The sequence below is a fragment of the Ipomoea nil genome, unplaced genomic scaffold (genome assembly GCF_001879475.1).
Source record: "Ipomoea nil cultivar Tokyo-kokei standard unplaced genomic scaffold, Asagao_1.1 scaffold1129, whole genome shotgun sequence".
NCBI lineage: Eukaryota > Viridiplantae > Streptophyta > Magnoliopsida > Solanales > Convolvulaceae > Ipomoea > Ipomoea nil.
In genome coordinates, this window is record NW_017617557.1 from 1,028,932 (window position 1) to 1,054,594 (window position 25,663).

The 25,663-nt window shown below is 35.1% G+C and overlaps 1 protein-coding gene across 1 annotated transcript; it reads right to left on the reverse strand.

The window, feature by feature from the left end:
• Positions 1-4,586: 4,586 nt before the first annotated feature.
• Positions 4,587-12,171, reverse strand: LOC109183512 (BURP domain-containing protein 16-like). The gene is made up of 2 exons (XM_019333615.1): positions 11,126-12,171; positions 4,587-4,789 (listed from the first exon to the last, which is right to left on the reverse strand). Exon 1 carries the CDS (start codon positions 12,143-12,145, stop codon positions 11,156-11,158), a length of 990 nt encoding a protein of 329 aa, XP_019189160.1. The 5' UTR covers positions 12,146-12,171; the 3' UTR covers positions 4,587-4,789; positions 11,126-11,155.
• Positions 12,172-25,663: the final 13,492 nt, after the last annotated feature.

The following is a 25,663-nucleotide window of genomic DNA, read 5'->3' on the forward strand; positions in this document are numbered from 1 at the left end:
AACTTACATTCATAATTCCATAACTGTACATTCATAATCCCATAACTATACATTCATAATGGCACAAACGAATAACGCCGTTAACAGCGATACAAAATCAAAATTTTTTTTAACTGAAATGACGCGTTTTCCCTGAAAACGATGTCGTTTTGGTCTCGTGTCCACAATGCATTGTGGACACGAGTCCACTGCATAATTTGCGGTATAGCATATATGAATTTTTTAAAAAAAAAATTAATTGGGGCCCTGGGCAAACAGGGCCTGCCCTGAATGGCTGTTAGCTGTTAGCTGATTGGATTAATTAGAGGGTATAACTAATTGATAATGGCCTTGTTTGGTTAATGGCGGACCCGCCAAGATTTTGGCGGATCCACCAATTTTGGCGGATCCACCAATTTTGGCGTTTTGACTTGGTCAAAACGTCAAAATCTTTGTTTGGTTAGATAGCGGTTCGGAGCAGCGTTTTTGCTCCGAACCGCTGAAACCCAAACGCTGCTTTCTTTCCCCAAAACACCCAAAGACCTTTCTTTCCCCAAAACGCCCTTCATTAATTAAAAAAAAAAAAAATTAACTATGCACTGCCAATTTGGCTCCCCTTTGTATTGTATTTTTTTTTTCAACAACAAAACTAAAACTAATAATTATAATAATTATAACAATAACAATAATAATATTATTATTATATTATAATTATAATTTCGTATTATTATTGTAGTTATTGTAGCAATGTCCTTATATGTCTTTTTACACCTTAACCGCTAATCTAAACAACTAATTTTACCAAACGTTTTTTTTAGAAATCGCTAATACAATCCGCTGGTCAAACCTGCTAATACAATCCGCTATCTAATAACCGCTAACACAATCCGCTACCGCTAACCGCTGATAACCAAACAAGCCAATATTAGCTGATTGTAGAAAAGTGTTTGCTAAATTAGCTGTTAGCTGATAGCTGTTTGATATAATTTCTTTTCTCAAAAAGTTAATTGAAAAAGTTTGAATTTTAGCATTTTGGAATTACAAAAAGCTAATTAACCAAACACTTGTATTAATTTTTTAACAAGTCAAACAACTAATAATTGTCAAATAAGCAAAAATTGGCCTATAAACTGACTATTTTACCAAACAGGGCCATAATAAATAAGAATAAAACGGGACAGAGAATTTTTAGATTTTTTTTTTAAATACTTCTGACTCTATTGATTATTTAGATAATTAGATTGTATAAAATGTAATATATGTAACACCACCCTTTGAACAATTCTTCCATCAGCCAATCGCTCATGTTTAACTGATCCCAAATGAGCTTTTTTTTCTTCAATTCTCGTCTGCCAAATAAAGCCGTTATTCAAGGCTTTTTAGGCAACTTAAAGGAAAATCAAACACAAGATGAACTTGAAAAGACATATTTTCTCTCCAATTCCGGTTAAGTAACAACTAGGGGTGTAAATGAGCCGAGCCGCTCACGAGTAGCTCGTGAGCAGTTCGGTCAACGCTCGGCTCGAAATCGGTCAAAATTGAGCTCGGCTCGAGCTCGAGCAGCTCGTGGATTAAACGAGCACGAGCCGAGCTTAGGTATTGTAGGCTCGCGGCTCGACGAGCCGCTTGCGAGCCTTATAATATATTATATAATATATAATATAATTATATTATATTTAGTATATAAAAATAATAATTAGGGGAGGGAAATTAAAATAGTTTAATAATTATGTATCGATAAAAGTCATAAAACAAAGTTGTTTAAATTTTAAATCAAACAGGTCAAATTCGAGATCAAAATTGAGCTTAAATTCTAACCTAAACTCGAGCTCGAGCTCGAGCAGCTCGACAATTGCCGAGCTCGAGCTCGAGCATCAGTTCACGAGTTCGAACGAGCTCGAGCTCGAGCTCGAGCAGTGCTATCATTAACGAGCTCGAGCATGAGCATACCCAGGCTCGGGCTCGGCTCGGCTCGTTTACACCCCTAGTAACAACAGACTAAGGGAGCTCAGAGAAAGGTTGCTCATCGTCCAATTAAAAGTTTAGGTTCACAGTTAGTAAATCACAATACTTACCAGTAAGGGTGGGAATAGGGGCAAATTATGCCCTGGACCCGTGTCCACATTGAATTGTGGACACGGGCCCAAAACGACGTCGTTTTTAAAAAAAAAAACGCGTCATTTAGTTAAAAAAAAAAAAAAAAAAATCGCGCGCGTTTTGCCGTTAACGGCGTTAACGTCGTTATTTTTTTTTTTTTGAATTATGAATGTACAGTTATGCCGTTATGAATGTACAGTTATGCCGTTATGAATATACAGTTATGCAATTATGAAATTATGAACACAGAGCTCTAACATTATGAACTTACAATTATGAACATATATACTGATAAAATTATGACCATGGAGCTTTAAAATTGTGAATATAGAGCTTCGAAGATTATGAATGTACAGTTATGGAGTTATGAATGTACAGTTATAGAGTTATGAATCTACAGTTATGGAGTTATGAATCTACAGTTATGAGATTATGAATCTACAGTATGGAATTATGAATGTACAGTTATTGATCGAATTATGAACAAAGAGCTCTAACATTATGAACTTACAATTATGAACATATAGTGATAAAATTATGAACATAGAGCTCTAAAATTGTGAACATAGAGCTTCGAAAATTGTGAACATAGAGCTTCGAAAATTATGAATGTACAATTATGGAGTTATGAATGTACAGTTATGGAGTTATGAATGTACAGTTATAGAGTTATGAACGTATAGTTATGGAGTTATGAATGTATAGTTATTAACATATAGTAATAAAATTATGAACATATACTCTTACAATGAAGCGGTCTGAAAAAAAAAAAAAAAAAAAAAAAGGAGATAACAGTGCCTAACGGCACTGTTACCCGTGTCCAGCAAGCATGCTGGACACGGGTCCAACGCATAACGATTGGGGAATAGGCCAGGCCCCTTGTAGGGACCTATTTCCTGGCCTAATTAAAGCCTAGTTAGACCTAGCTCGTTTAGTAAAAAAGTCAGACTTGAGACAATTTTAAAGCCTATTAAACTAAACAGGCCAGGCCTATATATACTAGGCTCGGCCTTCAGGCCTACAGGCCTGGCCTATACCCAAGTATATATTATTTAAATATACTAAAGTTTTGTATACTTATGTAATTATGTATTAGTTTTGTATTAGGTACATTTCTTATATTATTTAGATATATTAAAGTTTTTAAAAAGTCTTAACATGTAGACTTTAATAGGCTAAGGTAGGACATACTTTGAAGCATTTTTAATGACCTAAATATTAAACAGGCTTTTAAAAGGGCTTCAGGCCAGGCCAGGCTAATTGCAGGCTCAGGCTTGAGCCTAACAAAAAGTCTACATACAGGCTCAGGCCCAGGCCCAAGCTTTAGATTTTCGTAACAGGCCCAGGCCTAATTTTCCAAAGCTCGACTCGGCTCGGCCTATTTCCACCCCTACTTACCAGGACCTTGTGGTCCAATGGTACCCAGTTACTCCCTTATAGGGTTTAGGGTATACCAAATAACCGACGTCATATGTATTTTTTAAAAAATAAAAAATAATTTTAAATATTTAACGTCGGATTTTCTAAAAACCGACGTTATAATGGTGACGTTAAATCCGTTTTCTGTAGTAGTGGCTGTGAGTTTGAGTTTTTGAGGTGTGCTTCATTTGGTTGAGAAAATAGTTAGTACTACATTGTAATAGAGTTAGGCTCTGTTTGGTAAACTTATTTAGGAGTTTATAGCTTATTTTAAGCTACTAATAAGCTATAAGCTCTGTTTGGTAACATTCCCAAAATAAGCTCCTAGCTTAAAATAAGAGCTTATTTTGGAACGCTACCTAAGGTAGCATTTCAAAATAAGCTCCTAGTTTCTTAACTTTTTTTTTTCATCTTTATCATTATTATTTTAAAGAAATGACATAATTTAGTTTCTTAACTTTTTTTTTTTCATCTTTATCCTTATTATTTTAAAGAAATGACATAATTTACCCTTCCCAATTAAAATCTATTTCTCTTCTCCTTTACCCGCAACTTTCATCACAAATATTATTATTATTATTATTATTATTATTATTATTATTATTATTATTATTATTATTATTATTATTATTATTATTATTATTATTATTATGAGATTTGCAACAATATTGCTACTTCATTATGAGATGCTAGATAATGATTATGCTAATAGTTTTATTTCAAAATGTTAATTTTTTTTTAAAGACAAAATTTTGAATTTTAATATGTAAACAAACTAATTTAAATTTTATGACGATGTCCTTTTTAGTCTTTTTACATTTATCAGCTTATCAAAAAACTAATTTTACTAAATACTTTCAATCATAACAGCTAGCTTAACAGCTCTTCAGTTTTCAGGTCCGAGCTTATAGTTTTTCAGCTTTCAGCTCATTTTCAGTTTTCAGCTCCTAACTTATAGGTTTTCAGCTAAGTTTGCCAAACAGAACCTCAGTAGTATTCAAAAAAAATAAAAATCACAATACTTAGAGGATCATTTAAGATATTAACTCATTTTTATTTATATATGTACCTTTATTTATAAAGAGTATTGAAAATAGTAAATAAACGTATCAACTACTTGCAATATGGATACAATCTTACATTGGATGGTATGATACCTTAAACATTTGATAACAAACTAATATACTGGAAGCTAAGCAGAGCAGTTATATTACATAGTACTTCACCATGGGACAAATTCTTGACCAAACATTGTGTTTAGCCCATGGTTCTAATAGTAGTAGCTAATTTATTTCTCATGTAAGTGTAAAATAATTTACACATTAAGTTATTGGCTATTTTATTTAGTAAATAGTTTTATTGTTTTTAATTAATTAGAGTTGTTAAAGTTAATTATATTTTTGGACCATGTGATATAAATATGTGGATGTTGTGCCTTGGAGTATGAAGTCAGCGTATGAAGATGTCAAAGAAATAAAAAGTGTGGCAGTGGTTTATTCTAACAAGGAAAGACAGTGGTTTATTCTAACAAGAAAAAGAAAAGGGGCTACTTTTGAGGATCACAAATGAAGCTAAACATTGGCTATAAAAAGGAGCTGTTCGAAAAAGGACTCTGCCGATTGTCTTGAGATTAATATCCTGATTACACAACTGATTTAATAGCTTCCTATTTTAATATGTTATGTTATATATTTCTTAAGAATATTTAATCCGTACTACATGATCAGTACGTGGTACTGCTGAAGCATCTTGTGAAGATTGTTCGGGTATTCGTGTGTCAATCCTGGATAGGTGTTAGAAAGAGTGGTAGTGGTAAAGGCTGGAGGCCATCTGTATTTACCTCTTGTAATACTCCTTTTGGAGAACATCTATAGTGGATTGGGCAGACGGTGGGTTGCCCCGCAGACGTAGGAGAAGGAGCTCCGAACTGCGTAACATTTCTTTGTGTTTTTAATTTACTTTATGCTTTACATTCTTTATGCTTTTAACTTTCATTATTTACAATTGCTTAAACAAGTTTAATTAATGAACGTAACTACTGCATAACCTAATTAACAAGTAAAATACATAGCTTTTATATTTCAAGTGTCACGGTGCAATTTCAATTGGTATCAGAGCCTGTAGACTTAATTTATTAGTCTATCGATCTGACGATTCCGTGCCTCTTGAATTCATATCTTCAGCGGCTTTTATTATTTATCTGTTTATTACTTATTTGTTTGATCTCACGGGGTGTTAAGTGTTACAGAATGGAGCGAACTAAAGTCCTTCCCCAGTTGACCGGCGACAACTACGCATATTGGAAGGCTCGCACCCGTACGCATCTAAAAGCTAAAGGTGAAGCCGTATGGCGGTCCGTGGTGTCAAGTTGGACACATCCCACTAAACCCAGTTCCAGCACTGATGGAACAGAAGTCACTAAGCCAGAGACTGAGTGGACTCAAACAGGGATAACCAATGCAGGAAATAATGATAAGGCTTTAGACACAATTTATTCTCTTATGCATGAAAGCCAGTTTTCAATTGTTGCAGGTATTCCTTCAGCTAAAGGTGCTTGGGAGGCTCTTGAGTCAACATACGAAGGAACTACCTCTGTAAAACAGTCGAAGCTGCAACTGGTCCAGTCAGGATTCGAAGAATTGCGCATGAACGAGGATGAAACAGTCATCGACTTTCATACTCGCATACAGGAACTGGCAAATCGCGCAATGGTCCTTGGTGAACCATTCTCGCAAGAGAAACTCGTCAAAAAGATACTGAGATCTTTACCGCCCAGGTTCCGAATGAAAGTCACAGCCATCCAAGAGCATGATGGCTGGGAGAAAAAATCTGTTACTCAGCTAATGGGAAATCTTAAAACATATGAAATGGAGATTTTAACTGATCATACGAAAAAACAAAAAAATATTGCTTTTGCCGCTGAAGAAAATAATGTAGTATCCGATACAGATGAAACTAGTGATGATACAGTTGCGTCCTTAACTAAACAGTTTTCCAAAATTTTGAAACAGGTATCCAAAAACACACACAATAGAAATTCACAAAAGGGAGAAACGTCATTCAAGACTGCACCTAGGACAGGGGCGCCAAACGCCAAACAGTCTGTCTCACGTCCAGGACAGTCCAAAGAAAGGTCCAACAACAAAGGCATCAAGTGTTATGAATGCGAGGGATTTGGACATGTACAAGCTGAGTGCGCCACCTATCTTCGACGCAAAAAGTCTATGTCAGCCATTACCTGGAGCGATGACGAGCCCGACGTTAAACCAACTGGGTCAGATGTCGAGGAAATTTTGGGTAATTTTGTTGCATTTACGGCACGATTTACTGACAGTTCAGAACCTGTTGAAGACTCAGAAGGTGGTGACTATGTCTCTGCAGAAGATGTGGAACAAAATGCTTTATCTTTTGAAGCTGAATTTAATAAGTTGTATCCCAAATGGGAAGCTTTAAGAAAAATGAACTGCAAGCTAGCTAGTGAAATAGAGATTGTAACAAATGCAAATAAAGTATATCAAAATCAAGTAGCTGATAGGAATGTTTTGCTTAAAGAAGCAGCAGGTCGAGAGGAAAGACTTCAAAACGAAGTACAAACCAGAAATGTACTTCTTAAGGAAGCAGCTGACCGAGAAGCAAAACTCCAACAAGAAGTTCAGAATTTGAAACAGGAGCTCAGCACCTACAAACAACAAATCCAAATGATGGATACCACTTCAACACTCGATAAAATTCTTGATTCCGGCGGGAAAACTTCTGCAAAATTTAGTTTGGGCTTCACTGGAAGTAACTCCAAAGATCAGACCGTATTTGTCAAAGCATCCGGACCTGATCCAGATGACATCCCTGAATCCAGCACTATGAAACGCTCCTATGGTAAAGTAAGCGCAAATAAGATGCATTATAAACTATATAATCCTGTTTGCCACTATTGCAGGTTACGCGGTCATACCAGACCTGAATGCTACTATTTCTACAAGGATCAAAGAATTGAGAAGTTCAGGCTCAAGAACATACAACATTTCACAAAACAAATTTGGGTTAAAAAGAATGATTATATATCGTTTGTTTCGTTTCACTCTAAAAGTGCAGGAAGAGAAGAGAAATGGTATTTTGACAGCGGGTGTTCCCGTCACGTGACAGGAAATGTCAAATTCCTGAACAACGTAAATACCAGTAACGGTGAAGTTACCTTTGGTAACGGTGTCAAAGGTCAGGTGACTGGCGTAGGCAATCTTACTGTATAATTTCCTCGCGCAGGTAAATTTTTTCTTTCTCTTTATTTTTTTTTAACAGTTATTTTTTTTCTACGTGAGTGTTAATGCAGGGATAACAGGGTGGTTCGACCATTGTTCACATTCTCAGATGTTCGATTTTTTTATATACTCCCATCTTATTTTTTTGTGTGTTACATATAGAAGACTAATTCAAGACAAACACATATTCTCTCTCCTAATCCTACTCAATAGCCTACATTATCACCTAAGCCTTCTACCCATCCTATCACTACACGGCTTTTTAGAAGACATCCCCTCACAATTAAATTTTTTTGTCTCATTTATTACCTCCACTAAGCCTAGCCGAGACAAACACTCCTTCGTCTTCTTCATCATCTACCCGTCACGCCATCTGTTTCTTTTCGAAGCTTCCATTAATGGAGAACTCATTTCTCTCCTCTGTATCTCCCTCTGAAAGGGCGAATCTTTTTCGCAATATTGCACAACATATTTATGTTCTACCCGTGTCTTGTTCGGCCTTTTTCAATCCCCATTACTTTTCTGCTTCTAAAACTCAGTCTGAACTTGCGCCCATTTCTGTTTCACCTAACCAAGACTCGGTTCCCTTTATCATTGTACCTCTGTCTAAAACTTCCCGAAAGGGAAAGGAGAAACTGTCTGTTTCAGGTACTGGAGAAAAGAGGAAGGTGTCTCATTTAGATGATGTGGAAACTCAATCTGACCGTAAGTATTTTGAAGGCTTCAAACACTCAGGAAGCTGGTACACACTCTAACTCTTCTCCTTTAATTGGTATTACCTCAATACCCGAGTTTGAGAATCCTAATGTGTTACAATTTTTTACTGGCAATCTTCTTTCGCAGTCTTCGCTTGCCATTTACATTTTTTTCTCTGTTTTAAATGTGCCTAAGACGAATTTTGTCTTTTATTTTATGTGAGTGGCTTTAAAATTGAACATGAATTATTCATTCCCACTTCTACATGTGTGTAACTCTGAATTTATTCACACATCAGGTACATTTGATCATTCTGGATTCATTATCTTTAAAATGTTCGTTTAATTTGCCTGGGTTACTCTTTAAAGTGCTCGTTTAATTTGCGTGGATTAAAGTGTTCCTTTTGATTTGTTTAATTTGGTGCAAATTGATTAATGTGTTTATTCTCTTGTGTTACTTTATGTTTATGTGATTGTGGTTTGTTTGGTCCGGTCATGACCGTATGTGTTTTTATTCATGTGTTTCCCGCGCTATCTGTGCCTCAATTGTTTATTTGTGTGTTTTCCGTGATATCTGGCCTGAACCTGTGCCTAAATTTGGTTCATATGTGTCTGTGTCTAAATTTGACTTATTTTGAATCTTTGGCTTGCTTTACATGAATGTGCTTACTGTTTTATTTGATAATTTGTTTGACTCGAATTGAGAATTGAAAATTCCTGAATTTTTTTTCTTATGTGTTTTGCTGAGTTGTTTGCAAGTTGCGTGTGCATGACTCTAGGGCTCTCGTTTTTTTTTTTTAAATCTTCTGCAGGTTCAAACAAAGCAAATAACTTATTATGGAGTCCAAATTACAGCTTCAAGCTAATGTGAAATTCTTGGCAAAGGAAACAATCACGATGTATATTTTGAGGGGGAGTTCTTCTTAATCTCTTATGAACAAATTTCTTGGGTATTTTCGGTTATATTGAACTTCTTGGGTATAGATGGATTTTCTTACTGGACTCTATCAGTTTTTGGATTATCTCGTTGGGTTATCGTTTTATTTGGCTTATCATAATCTCTGGGGTCTCATTTTATAATCATCACCTTATTTGGATTCTTCTTGGATTATCTACTTGATGAGATTATTTCTGAAGAATATTTTGGATGAGATTGCTTATAAGGCTTTATTTGCGGTACAATTTCTGTGAGTATTGGATTCTTCTTGGATTGTCTTCTTGGTGTATGATATCTGATACTGATGATGCTGATAACGGCTCAGTTTCGGGCACCTCGTCTACACGGTAAATCTAATCCACTATTATGATGTTCACCTTCCTTTGTCATTTATTTGGCAAAAAGGGGGAGTATTACGGAGTATTATGGTAACTTTTGGAGATTTTGGAATCTTTTGGATTATTATGGTATCTTTTGGACATATTGGATCAGTATGGAATTTTTGGTAAGGACTATGATGAAATATTTGGTAATTTGGCAGTGGTTACATTTGTTTGGTTGTTTTTTGGATTTCATTATGGAAATCATAGAACTATATGTGTTAGGGGGAGTAGTAGTTTTGTTTGGTGCATCTAAACAAGTTGAATGGATGTTTCGGGTTATGCTACTCTCACATGAACAAGTTATTATATGATGTGGTATGCTATGAATTCAATGCTTCTGTGTGTGATCCAAGACTTGAAGAATTCCAATCAGGTACTTTATTCACAAATGGTCCAAAAAGAACTTAAGTTGTTATTTTTGGTTTTATATCTTTGTGTCTTGTTCAGTACCTATACTAAGGGCTCTTAATAAAAACTAAATTGATTATACTTTCAATTTTGCCCAAAGTATTTGATACTTGAGTTTTACCAAATAAAATGTCAAAGGGGGAGATTGTAAGTGTAAAATAATTTACACATTAAGTTATTGGCTATTTTATTTAGTAAATAGTTTTATTGTTTTTAATTAATTAGAGTTGTTAAAGTTAATTATATTTTTGGACCATGTGATATAAATATGTGGATGTTGTGCCTTGGAGTATGAAGTCAGCGTATGAAGATGTCAAAGAAATAAAAAGTGTGGTAGTGGTTTATTCTAACAAGGAAAGGCAGTGGTTTTTCTAACAAGAAAAAGAAAAGGGGCTACTTTTGAGGATCACAAATGAAGCTAAACATTGGCTATAAAAAGGAGCTGTTCGAAAAAGGACTATGCCGATTGTCTTGAGATTAATATCCTAATTACACAACTGATTTAATAGCTTCCTGTTTTAATATGTTATGTTATATATTTCTTAAGAATATTTAATCCGTACTACATGATCAGTACGTGGTATTGCTGAAGCATCTTGTAAAGATTATTCGGGTATTCATGTGTCAATCCTGAATATGTGTTAGAAAGAGTGGTAGTGATAAAAGCTGGAGGTCATCTGTATTTACCTCTTGTAATACTCTTTTTGGAGAAAACATCTATAGTGGATTGGGCAGACGTGGGTTGCCCCGCAGACGTAGGAGAAGGAGCTCCGAACTGCGTAACATTTCTTTGTGTCTTTTTGGAGAAAACATCTATAGTGGATTGGGCATTCTTTATGCTTTTAACTTTCATTATTTACAATTACTTAAACAAGTTTAATTAATGAACGTAACTACTGCATAACCTAATTAATAGATAAAATACATAACTTTTATATTTCAAGTGTCACGGACAATTTCATCTTATTCCTTTCATTTATCGATCTAATCATAACCAATCCAAACAATATCCATTTCAGTGATCCATTGACACAGCTGCTCTTTCCCCTCTGGGGATGTTTCATGTGGCTCAAAAGCGACATGAGACGAAGTATTCATTTGACAAAGTGCAAAAAGGGGAGTAGGTATACCTCCTGCGATTGGATTAACCATATCAACGGCGTAGACTTGTGTTGACAGCAACACATGACAGTAATAGGTGGCAAAGGGAAAGAACTCCTCATGGCACACGACAATCTTGTCTGTGTTATAAGGTTTAGAAATCTGAGTGGTGACCACTTGGTTTCCCAGGCTCTTGGTATTCTCCGATGCCAAAGCAATCATATGTTTTTGGCCTAAACTTTTCCTGGAGAATTGAATCATATCCTCTAGGGTCTTTAGGCAGCTACGTGTCTCTCTATTGACTGTTGTCGTGTCACAATGGCGGAGGCTCGTGTCTATGCGGGCCTTTGTCTGCGGATCGGAGAACACTATAGGAAATATTCTCTGTAACTCACTCGTGCTAAGAGGGATATTTCTCCCAATTTGAGAAGGAAGAAAAGCACGATTAGAGAGTTGGCTAGTGAGATCTGGGAGAATGACCTTGTGCCCTTTTTTGAGGTCTGAAGGTCTAAAGTGAAACGAAGGATTGGAAACTTTATGGTGAACAATACAAGCAGGACACCCAGCGCTAATAAAACCAAGTGTTTTTACAACATGCGTGTCATCCGAGCAAGCTAAATTAGCAGTAGTGCAGAATTTGGGGTTCGATGTGAAGTATCGTTTGGATACTAAGGAAGCCAACACTTCTGTCTCACTCTCCGAAAGTGGGGATAATTTAGAGAGGATAGATTTTGGCATTTTGCTATCTACATTTTGGCTCCAGAATTTGGTTTGTTGAGAAGCAATGGATGACGAAGAAAGAGCTTTAGAAGTAGCAAGCAAGAAGAAGCAGAGGTTGAGAAAGAGGATTGGGAGATAGGGTACAGAAGCCATACTTTCAAGTATTACAAAGTGTAATGCTCAATAAGGCCTTGTGTTGAAATTGTCTATGCACTCGCAACCTTTAAATAGACTCAAGTCAGTAATAATGAAAAATGTAGTAAAACGCTTTTTCATTAAGTGCATAACATGTGATACGTATTCACTCTCCCTTATCTCCTTTGTAGGTTTATCTTCTTCACATCACTATATAATTTCTTCTCATATTTTCTCTTTAATTCTTCACCATTTTCCTTCCCTTTTTGTGGACCTACTCCTCCACGCTCCTAGATACTCCCTCCATCTTATTTTGTATTTCTAATTTAATTATAGAAACTTAATGGGATTTACATTAAATAGTAAACAGAACAGATAAAATGGGATAGATAGAGTATCATATATATATTTTTTTCACTTTTCTTACCATTAATAATTTTAATTTTATAACTATAATTTCAATTTTCAATTCTAAATAAACTAAATTTAAATTTTAAAAAAATTGAAGTTAAAACTTAAAATAAAAGAATAAAAACTAAAAACAAAAAATAATACTCACTCTGTCTCATTTTATTTGTGACCCCAGAAATGCCAAAATTCAAAAAGGTGCTTCAAGAAACTTTTTTAATTAGTTTTTTGAGAAAAGAAATTATACAAAACAGCTATCAGCTAATTTACTAAACATCTTTTTACAAGCAGTTAATGTTATCAATTAGTTATACCATCTAATTAACACAATCAGTTGACAGCTAACAATCATTTACCAAACAGGTCAAGTGTCCTTGAAGTTGTTTCTCCCTCCCCATCTGTGTGACGTACGTACATACGTCATATATACATACATACATAACCTTAGTAAGGAATTAAAGAGGAAATGAATTGTAATTCGGTGGGAAAAGAATGAAGTGGGAATAAAGTAGGAATTACAATTACATTGTTTGGTAGGGAGAAATAATGAAAATGGGAGAAGTGTTATAAAGACTAAAATACTCTTATGTAATAAATTAATAAGAGTTAATACCGTTTGAAATCCTCCGAGTATAGTGGTTTTGCCACGTTTAGTCCTAAATTTTTAAATTGACCATCTGTGGTCCTTCGACTTTCAAATTTAACCATTTGTGGTCCAAGTTAACCACCATGGTCCTTCAAGTTTCAAAACTTAACCAGTTATGATCCTCTTGAAAGGACTATGGTTGGTTAAAATTTAATAGTTGAAGGACCCTGGGTGGTTAACTTGGACCACGAATGGTTAAATTTGAAAGTCGAAGGACCACATATGGTCAATTTGAATGTTTAAGACTAAATGTGGCAAAACCACTATACTCGGAGGACCTCGGATGGTATTAACTCTATTAATAATAACATTCAAAGGGCAAATATGTCATTTCTTTCCTTCTCCCTTTCAATGAATTCATTGAATTGCAATTCATAGGGGACCTACGAATTGAGGGAATTGCAATTCCCTCCAACCAAACAATGTAGTTTATCATTTCATTGAATTGTAATTCAATGCCAATGCAATTCATGTCAACCAAACACACCAAGGCTTGAATGATGATGCGAGTGAGCTCCTTGTTCTCAGTCACCTCTATATAGCTTTGAACATCAAGAATACTTCCGGATAGAACACTTGTTGCCAAATCCTTGAAGCTAGCTGGTGGAACGTCCTTTTCCTCGGAGCTATTGGAGTGGGTAGCCATATTTTGGAATAATTTCAAGGTTCAAAGTTTCAGCTGTGGAGAAATTAGAGAGTTGAGCGGTTGAAGAAGATGTAGTTCTTGGTTTCGACGCGAGAGGGAAGAAAATTATAGTGGATTTTTGATTCGCACTTAAATATCTACTATACTAATAAGACCCCAAGAGAGTTAGGCCTATAATGGATAAAAAAAAATAGCAGTCAAATTTTTTGATCAAATAAATAACTCAGATTGAATAGAAAAAATAGCAGTCAAATTCTTTAATCAAATGAATGGCTCAGATAGATCATATTTTAATTTTTCCTTAAGATTTTCTAATTTATCCTTAATGAATATGATTATCTGTTAACTTTTCCGTTAAATATTATCTTAATTTTTGTTAGTTCACAGTAAACTTACTCATTGATTTCAATAATAAAGATCTTAGGTTTGAACCTCATCCCAATCAACGTTGGCATAATTAGTACTCTATTTTACTATTATTAAATTATAAATAATAATTTAGTAGCTACAACAAAAAATAATACATATACATTTCTTTATTTTAGAATTATGTGTCTACAGTGTCTTTATTCAAAAAAAAAATTATTCATTATCAATAAATTAAATAACCTACAGGGATTCAAGGATTTGCGTGCTTTTAACCTAGCTATGTTAGGAAAACAGGCATGGCGAATGCTTACTAAACCTGAGTCCCTGGTGGCTCGTATATATAAAGCCCGGTATTATGCCAAAGGCTCATTTTTTTATGCAAGTAGGAAGTAATCCCAGTTTCTGCTGGCGGAGTATTATGGCAGCCAAGAGTATAATCTGTAGTGGGGTAAGACGCAGAATTAGAAACGGGAAATCTACTCTCATATGGACTCACCCCTGGTTACAGGATGACCAAGACCCCATGATACAAACAAAAATGCCGGTACAGTTACAGGATGCCAAAGTGGTGGGTTTGATAGATCAACAGACGCGAACATGGGACCTCTCAATTCTAACTGATCTATTTCAACATGATGATGTGACAAATATTTTAATAATACCAGTTTCCCCGGAATATGATGATACTTGGTATTGGCCTGGAGACCCGAGAGGATTTTATTCTGTTAAAGGCGGATACAGATTAATAGTTGGTAATTATGGGAATGAAAATGGGACCTTTACAAAGTGGTTAACCTTGTGGAAACTCAAAATCCCCCCAAAATGGAGAATGTTCCTATGGAGAGCCATTTGTGATATTTTGCCTACCACTTCTAACTTAGTTATAAAAAGGGTTGAAGTGGACCCACGTTGTGCCATGTGTGGAATATCTCAAGAGGACACTATGCATGCCTCAGTGTTGTGTGAATTTGCAAAGAACAATTGGGACCGATCCAACCTTCCAATCCTCAATATTGTGACGAATGTTTTTCATATTTGGTTTGGTGAACTCCTAAATGTTTTAGATTCTGATGGGATGTTATATGCAGCATCAATCCTACACAATATTTGGAGAGCACGAAACGGGGCGGTTTGGAATGCACTACTACCACGGCCACTATCCTTGCTGGCAGCCGCGACTACGGCAATGCAGGCGTGGAAACGGGCGAACCCGCCAGTAGCCCAAGCCCACGCACCACTGCATGCATCGCCACATCCCCAACTTGGCTGACATGCGTTACTCGGGTCCCATGTTGCTATACAGGTCGTGCCACCTCGGAAGCTTTGTCGGATCGACGCCGGTTTTATGCACAACACGGGCAAGGCTACAGTTGGAGCAATCCTCCTCGACATGAATGGAGGGTATGTCTCGGCCTTCAGTGCGCCCCTCCCGGATTGTTTTTCACCTCTTATGGCCGAGGCGTTGGCATGCAAGGAAGCTTTGTCATGGTTAAAAGATCGAGGGGAACAAAATATCGAGATATATATAGATTGTTTAACGCTACAACGTTATCTTACTACACCACCTACTACGTTTCGCACTTACGACGGCTATGCCATTGATGCCTGCAGAGCAGCTGCAACTTATTTTCAGTCTTGTTCTTTTCATTTTATTACTAGACTAGATAATTTTATAGCTCATGCTTTAGCTACTTCGGCCTATCAGCAATCTGCTGCTATGTACTGGGATATTCTCCCACCTGACATTATTTCGGCATATTTCTAATAAAGCACCACATATAATTTTCAAAAAAAAAAAAAAGAGAAATAATTTCATTAGTTATATTGTCTTTATTTTTATCCAATATAAAAATTCTTTACATTCAAATTCATCAAATGATTATATTCGCTACATTGTCCCTACAATGTCTTTATTAAAAAAAATATTCATTATCAATAAATTAATTAAGAGAAATAATTTTATTAGTTATATTGTCTTCATATTTCTCCAATGTAAAAATTCTTTACATTCAAATTCATCAATTGATAATATTCACTACATTGTCTATTATCTTTTTTTTTTGTGCACTATTTTTAATTAAATATCAAAGTTATAATACAAAATAATGTTATATATTTATTTACCAAGTATTTTATTAATACTATGAAAAAATTAAAGAAAAATATAATTAATAGAACCAATCATATTAACTACTTGAGGGATTTGTTGACAAATAGAGTATTCAAATCACATAATAAATTAAAGTGAGAACTACATCGCAATTTCCTTGTTTAACAATCAGGAGTTAGCAGTTAGTGTTCGGATTATATTAGCGGATTTGACCAGCAATATATTTTTATCAATGATTGATAAAAATATATTTAAAAAAATTAATTGTTTAGATTAACATGTAAAATGACATAAGGGTATACATATAATAACAATAATAATAATAATAATAATAATAATAATAATAATAATTGTTTTAAAAAAATAATATATATATATATATATATATATATATATATATATATATATATATATATATATATATATATATATAAAATTAAGCCAATCATATTCAAATCACACAACAAATTGAAGTGAGAAACTACCTCGTAATGTTCTTGTTTGATAATCAACAGTTAGCTCTTCAATATTAGTATATATTTAATATTTTATGCCCTAATTTTTATTTGCTCTCCCTTTTGTCCCTATTTAATTTTAACCATACCTATACAATTATTTTATTGACAATTATAATCAATATTGACTATATTATCTTGCATTTGTAAACTTAGAATTATATTACGTATTTAAATACGCAAATTCAATATTCAATTATCTATGCATGAACAATCCTCATATAATCTTGCCTTGATATACTTTAAAGTACTTATTAAAAAAAAACATTGGGCATTATCCCAATCACGCAATGCACGTAAAAAAACTAGTAATTATATAAGTTTTAGAATTAGTAGGATAATTATGATGGTATAACTTAATTAGTGAGAGAAGAGTTAAAAGTCTGTTTGGTATAGTTTATTTAGGAGCTTATACCTTATTTTAAGCTACTAATAAGTTATAAACTTTGTTTTGTAATGTTCCCAAAATAAATTCGTAGCTTAAAATAAGGGCTTATTTTGTTACATTAGATAGCGTTTCAAAATAAGTTAGTTGCTTCCTAATTTTTTTATTTTTATTTTTTATTTTTATCTTTGTCATTATTATTTTAAAGAAATGACATCATTTATCCTTACTAATTAAAATCCATTATTATTATTATTATTATTATTATTATTATTATTATTATTATTATGAGATGAAGGAGATTCACAACAATATTGCTACTTCATTATGAGATGCTAATAATTTTATTTTAAAATGTTAATTTTTTTAAAGACAAAATGTTAAATTTTAATATGTAAACAAACTACTTTAAATTTTATGAAGATGCCTTTTTTTTTTTTTTTTTTTTTTTTTTTTTTTTTTTTTTGTCTTTTTATATTTATCAGCTTATCAAATAGTTAATTTTACCAAACACTTTCAATCATAACAGCTAGCTTAACAGTTCTTCAGTTTTAAGCTCCTAACTTATAGCTTTTCAGTTTTCAGCTCATTTGAAGCTTTCAACTACCTTTTTAGTAAGTTTTCAAAACATAGCCTTAACATTCTGCCTAAATTAGCATAGGAAAGTTATGTATAATTGTATATCATTTCTTTGGTGGAGTTTTGTAGCACATTAGCTTAAATCCTTACACAATCACGGATATTCATTCAAGTAGACGAAAATAGTTGAGCACAAATGCACACGCTGTGTACAAAAACCACATAAGGTCATGCTTTTGTGGTCAACTATTTCCATCTACTTGAATGAACATTTGTGCACCTACTTCAATTAATTAGAGTAGTTTCACTGGATTCAAATCATATATATATATATATATATATATATATATATATATATATATATATATATATATAAAAGGCGGTGCGGTCATATCAACATCGTCCATTTTGCATAATCTGACGGCAGCGGCTAATTTCTGAAGATTTGAAGATTTAAGCGCGTCTTGGTAAGTGGGGGGTATTATGGTAATTATAGTGGTCATTTCTATCGGTCGTTTAATAGAATACACCCGAGTAAGGTTAATAATGCACCAATAACGAACATAAAACACACAACACTATGATTTGCCCTCTTCTGGTGCCTAGTGACGACTTTAGCCTTGCAGTTCGCGTAGAGTGAGAACGTGCGCGAAAATATCGGAGAAGCTCTGACGAATGTGATTCATTGGATTTATCTAATCTAATGGCTTACAATTGACCGCATCGCTGCACTTGAACCTTCCTCTCTCTCTCTCTCTCTCTATATATATATATATATATATATATATATATATATATATATATATATATATCATGGTTGCAAAAATCGCGCCTAGGCGCTAGGCGCCCGGCCGCCGCTGCCGGCCGGCTAGGCGGTCTATGCGACCGCCTAGACCGCCTAGCCGGCTGAATCGGCGTTTTATTATTATTATTTTTTGGCGTTTTAAAATTGCGAGGTTGTCCGTTTTGGACAATTTTTTTTTTCAAATCGCGTATTTTTTCGAGATCTATCCACAGCAAACGGTCGAAGGCGGTTTGGTCCACTAATTTCTCCAAAAAATGCTTCTTTAGCTCTTAATTTTAGTTTTTTTTTTTTTTTTTTTTTAATGTATTTAGATGGTTTAAACAATCTTTTGAACACTTTTACAACCACTTCGTATAGTCAAGAATCAAATTAATAATTTCGCTATAGTTAAGGGACCATTTCAATAATTAACTCCTTAATTTTTTTTATATGAACTCTCTTATGGAGTATATGTGTTTTTATCAAGATTTTAAATAAAAGAGTAAAGTAGACAGAAATGAGGTAGTCATTTCATACGTAAGGCAATGTATTATTGCTGACAGGAGTAGAGTAGACAGAGGTGAGGTAGTGATTTCATAGGTAAGGCTATGTATTATTGCCGACAGAAGAGTAAAGTAGACAGAGATGAGGTATAGTCATTTCATAGGTAAAGAGAGCGGGTGGAAAATGTATTTAGCTTGATTTTCGGTTAAAGGGATTTTAGCTTGATTTTCGGTTACCTTTTCCAGCTTTCTCGATCAGCGCTCACTGTTTTTACCTTTCTCTTTGGCCAATGACTTCGGCTTTTCCAGGGGAGAACGAGGGTAAGAATGGAAAAGAAAGGAGTAGATTAGGATTGGAGGGGAAAGAAGATAAATGCTGGAGAGACAGTTCCTTACTAAAGAGTCTTTGGTTCTGGTTGGTTTTACGATTGTGAGATAACTAAGAATCACAATGGGTCGGGTGGGGGCGGGGATATATGGCAAATTATTGTGTGGACCATGGTCCATACAATGTTACGTGGACCATAATAAAAAGTACATTTTTAATATACTAAATATACATTATTTTTGTACTGAATGTATATTATATAATATAATGTACACTCAGAATAAAAATAATGTACATCCCCTGAATAAAATGTACATTATTTTTGTACTGAATGTACATTATTTTTGTATTGAATGTACATTATTTTATAATAGACAAAATATGGTTCACACAATTTGTATGGACCATGGTTCACACAATAATGATTAGGGATATATCCTCTCTCCACACACGCATTCTCAATCCATTGTTTGTATTGTACCCGCACCTGCATCCACATGGGTGATGAAATTTCTATCTTATACTTACTCTTGTAACTTTTAATTATTAATATTACACTTAAATTTAATAAAAATTTTATACTATAATTCTTATTATCACATGGATTTATTTTATAAGTTTCAACATAACTCTAAAATTTAATAAGAACCAATGAAATTAGTTCTTAATTGGGACTAAAATTGTGTTGGTAGTATAAATTGTAATTTTTTTGAGAAAAATTTATAAATAAATTGTATTAATTGTTTACTCATTATGTTATTTGACTTGTTCTTGTTCAATTGTCAAAAATGAAAAACTAAGACAATGAGATGATAATTCAATTGAAACCAGAGACATTAGCCCATAAAGATATATATATATATATATATATATATATATATATATATATATATATATAATATTGGTTTTTTTGAAAGGAAAAATCAATACTTTATTAAATCATAGGTGCAATAAAAGAAGGAATAATATCCAACCAAATAGAAGAACCAGTACTAGAACGAGCTTCCCTAGCCATGACATCAGGGACGGACCTAGCATGGGAGTAGTGGAGGCAGCTGCCCCCACTCACCCCACCCCCACCCCATATATAACCCTTGTGTGTGTGTGTGTATGGTACATAGTTTTAGTATAAGTAAAAGAAAACAACAAAAGTTAACAAAAAATGAGTTAGCGTAGATGGTAAACCATGCGTGTTTGCCTAAGGAAGGGTGTGGATTTGAATCTTATGGCTTGAACACATTTTTTATAGCTCTTTGAATAATGGTGAGATGCAGTTTTTATGACTATGGGAGATGTGTAATTTATAATGTGTTTTCTATTAAAATTATTTTATAAAACTAATTATATTTCATATTTTGTTATAATTATTTTTATAAAGTTTTGATGTGTTTTATTTTCGCTCATATCAAACAATATTTATGGCTAATTTTAAGTGTTTTATTTTTTATTTTTAAGTTATCCCTTTTGTTTTAATGTTTCGCAGAAGGTCTTGATGCTTAACATTTTGTTATAAACTTATAGACATTTTTTATTATTTGAACTTCGCCCTCACTCAATCATTTTTCTGGATCTGCCCCTGCTGGCATGTGCAAGCTTATTCTCTGATCTAGGAACAAACTGAATAGACACTGAAACAAAGTGTCTTTTAAGAACACAGCAATCACTAATAGCACAACCCGCAAATGAGTAATCCATATAAGAGTGGTTGAGCATATTACATACCACTTGACAGTCGGAGAAAAGGGACACTTTTTGATAACCACAATCCTTAACCCTCGACAATGCTTCCTTAATAGCGAGGACCTCCGCCAAATGTGCGTCGTTGAGACATCGTAGAGGACCATTCTTCGCTGCCACATATTTCTGGTACTATCTTGAATAACAACTCCATAGCTTGCATGCTCATTGTCAGGAAAGACAACGACATCCACAAAGACCGCAAAGCTATCATCTGGAATAACAAAAGCAGTCCCTAAATTTGACGTCGACTGAACATTGGTAGCTGCAACCGTCATCCCAAGATCCTGCCATTCATCTATTATCCTTGTCACCTCTATATAAACTGATTGAGCATGCCAGTTTTTTTGGTTCCAGACCACTGCATTACGCGCACGCCAAACACACCACAACCTAGCAGCACAATTTAGTAATTTACCATAGTCGAACTATCATAAACCAGTAACTGGTCAGATAGCCAGCTTCCAAAATCTTCATTAGCAGCAGGTGTAGGATAGTTAGCCAGATTTTACCAGAGAGGAATAACATGCAAACAATCACACATAATATGTTTTAGGGACTCGGGATGCTGCCGGCAAAGAGGACAAACAGTGTTGATCTCAATTCTTCGATCTGCTATCGTTACCAACGTAGGCACCGCACCATGCAAACATCGCCAAAGGAAGTTTTGGATGTCCGGAGGAATTTTCAAGTGCTAAATAGCCTACCAAGCCCTAGATTGGTTTCCTCCCGTCACTACTCTAGATAGGAGACGAAACCCCTGGCTAACAGAAAATATTCCACGTAGGTCGTTCTTCCAACACCACTGATCTTCATACTGACAAGATATCAGAATTTTCTGAATGATTTCTACATCACGGCTATCAAAAATATTGGTGAGCAAACCAATATTCCACTCCTGAGTATCATTGAGAATTAGATCACTAACCAACATGTCTTCATTATGGTTTTGGACGGCAGTGCTAATATAAGGATCTTTATCGTTTGGTAACCATGATTGCTTCCAAACCTTTGTAGATGTTACATTGACAATTCGAAGGAAGCATCCACGACGGAGAACATCTTGTCCTATAAGAATGGAGCGCCAACAGTAACTAGGATTCACTCCTAGTTTTGCGTTCTTGAAGTCAGTCTTGTTTGGCCAGTAGCGAGATGTTGAATCTGCTTAACCTCTTAAATACCAAGCCGCCATCCACCGTCCATTCACACATACAACTCCAGGACATCCACCTTATGCCCCCTTCATGTCTACTGCTTGACTCCAACCAAAATTTGTTCATAATCCTTTCAAGACGTTCACAAAACGTTACCGATAAAAAATAGATGTTCATAGTATACGTTGGAAACGCTTGGGCTATACTTTTGAGAAGAACCTCATTTCTAGCCTGAGATAGGATCTTTTTGTGCCATCCTCCTACACGTTGAATTAGTTTCGTTTCAATGAAGGAAAACACTTCCTTTTTATTGCACCCTATCCCCACTGGCAAGCCAAGATACTTGCCAATATTATCTGTTGGCTCAACATTAAAGACAGTGGCTACTGCATTTCTTCTAGCCAAATCCGTATTCCTACTATAAATAATACAAGATTTCCCATAATTCACTGCTTGGCCTGACATACGCTCGTAGCAGGTTAGGCAACTCTTTACTACATTTGCTTCCGAAACTATGGCTTTAAAAAAGAGAAGATTGTCGTCAATGAAAAATAAATATGAAACACCAGGTGCCACTCTTGCCACAATACATGGCGAAATAGTACCACGATGCACTGCCCCAGAAATAAGATGAGAGAGACCTTCAGCACACGAAATGAACAAATACGAGGATAAGGGGTCCCTTTGCCTCAGTCCACGATAATATCTTTATGAAATCAGAAAGATCGCCATTGAAACCAACTCTGTAATGAACCGTGGTAACACACCGGAAAATAATATCTATCCATTGATGAGCAAAACCCATTTGAGTCATCATTTTCTTCAAAAACGACCACTCCATCTTATCGTATGCTTAGGCCATATCAAGCTTGAGTGCACACCATCCATCTTGCCCATCTCTCTTAAGATTTAGATAGTGTATGACCTCCGAGGCAACAAGCACTTGTTTGTTATAAGGCGTCCTGACAAGAAAGCACTCTGAGAGGATGATATAACCTCTTCCAATACTTCTGTAAGTGTAAAAATGTTGCACATTTAAACCTCTTAATATTGGCTTAGATTAGTTGCCAAAGTAGTTCTAGATTAGTCATAACGTCTGGAATAGTTGACTGGATCAGCGCAAGAAAGTAATCCAGGAGTTATGAAACTTCTTCAAATCTTTTGTTCAGTCAAGACCCTATCATGGAGGAGATCTAAATCCATTGGAGCAGCCGAAATCAAGGAAGGAAAGAGTGCTTGATTTGTGGATCGAAGAAACCCCTTATTACCTATATAAAATGCAACTTTGGTTAGCATTTTTGTGACACACCGTAAATTTAAATACTAATTGGGATTAATTGAATAATTAATCCAAGCTTTCTTTGGTAATCCATTGCTAAAAATCCTGAAATTTAATAGTCGAAGGACTAGAATTTGACTAGTCACTTAAGTGAATCAAGTGTACCTTGTGCTTTATGATTTGTGCCCTTACCCCTTTGCCTTTCCAACCTTAGTAAGGGTAAAAGTGACTTTTCACCCATGAATTGTTGTTCAAGCTATCCCTAGCAAGACATTTCATTCATTCCTCATTCAAGACTGAGTCTTAAACACTCTATCATCTCTCTAAAAAGAACCTAGCTTATTCTTCAAGCAAAAAGGAGAACCTTCTAGCTTTGCAAGTTCCCACACCAAGATTCCTACTTTCTTATTCCCAAGCATAGGAAAGGGTAAGATTCTTGGCTATTTAGTATTTTTAGCCATCTTTTGGGTGTCTTTATCTAAGTTAGAATCTTTCTTGTGTTTTGGCTTGTGTAAGAAGTTGGTGAGGAAGAAGAGCTCTAAGAAGAGGCTTAGGAGAGTGAAAGGAGGAAGTTGTGGTCTTCAAAGTTAATCCATGCTATACAAACGGGGAGTTCAGGAGCAGATCTGGAATAGGAGTAATGAAAGTGGGAGACCACCTGTAAAGAGAACTAGAACGCCAATTAAATGCAAGGAAGTGAAGTAACGCAAGAACAGTGCCTTTGCCTAATCTTTAATGCGAGGTAAGTATATCATGCTGACTTGTGAACCCTTTTCCTCAGCTTAAAATATCATTCGCCCTTGACTCCCAGCCTCTCGATATTCCTAAATTGTTGAAACCCTTGCCTCGAATCCTTGGTTATCCTTGAAAGCAATTAAACAGTCGTTATGCCTTTACTTACTATTTGATTCATCATTGGAAATCTTAAATCGTTATGAGCTTAGAATCATTGCTATTGCTCTAATTTTGTATCCCTCTCTTCCGAACCCTTGCTCAAACCCTACAAGTGGTGTAAACCCCTTGCTTTGTCTGAATGGCGTGAAGGTCGATGCTTAATAGGTTGGTGTTAGGATAGTTGTTAAAAAGGACTCAGCGTGTTAAGCAGAGGCGGCGGATGCATAAAAAAGTACCGTGCACTAAGCTTCACTGCAATGAAGATCTTACTTTGGAGTGAGGACCTTGATGGTTTTAAGGCACCGTAAGAAGTACATGTGACACACAAAATCGCCAAACGTCATGCGACGTAGAGATCAGTTAACCAAATGCATTCCAAGAAAGAAGAAGGCATCACTAAGCATTTGGTCGCTTAAGGATTAAATGTGACCGGACGACAAGACAAACTTCAAGAAAGACCAAGAGGGCTTGTCGTTAACCAAGACAAGGAAAAGAGAAAAGATTGGATTACAGTCAGCTACTTTATGCAGATTTCCAGATTGCTAACTGTGAACGAGACGCGACCTATTGAGCGATTAGTAAGGGCATGTGTAACACCCCGTGTTACGGCCTTCAATCCCGGATTAATTATTAAATTAATCCCGTTAATAATAATTAAATAGGATTTAATTCGGTTAGGTTTCCTTTAATTAATTAATAAAGGTCCACCATGAACCGTGGACCGTTGCCTAAATTAGAGTCCTAAGCCTATTAGGAATAAAGAAAGTAAACCCTTTACTATTCAGATTCTAATTAGGAATCCTAGACCTAGTTATCTATTAGGAATAAAGGAAGTAGGCCTTTTACTATTCAGACTACGATTAGGATTCCCTTTAATTAATTAATATGGTCCACTATGGACCATGGACCCTTATCCCTAAACCCAATCCTTAGTTCCAAAAGGAATAGAATTAGCAAGCCTATAATATTAGTTCCTAACCAGGACTCCTAAATATATAAATAGGGGACTTAAGAGGCACCTAGAACCCCCCACCACAATAAACGTTCCACCACCCCAAAGTGCTCCAAGAATCCCCTTAGAAGAAATCAAGAAAGCAAGAAAGCTTAAAGAAAGACCCTTCATAGCCAAGGAATTAATTAAGGCTAAGAGGTAACCCATGTCTCAACAAAACCTATTTTCATAGCTATGATTCCCCCTT

Bases quoted from the DNA above. Each gene is read 5' to 3' on its own strand.
- LOC109183512 (XM_019333615.1), bottom strand. From the start codon at position 12,145: ATGGCTTCTGTACCCTATCTCCCAATCCTCTTTCTCAACCTCTGCTTC.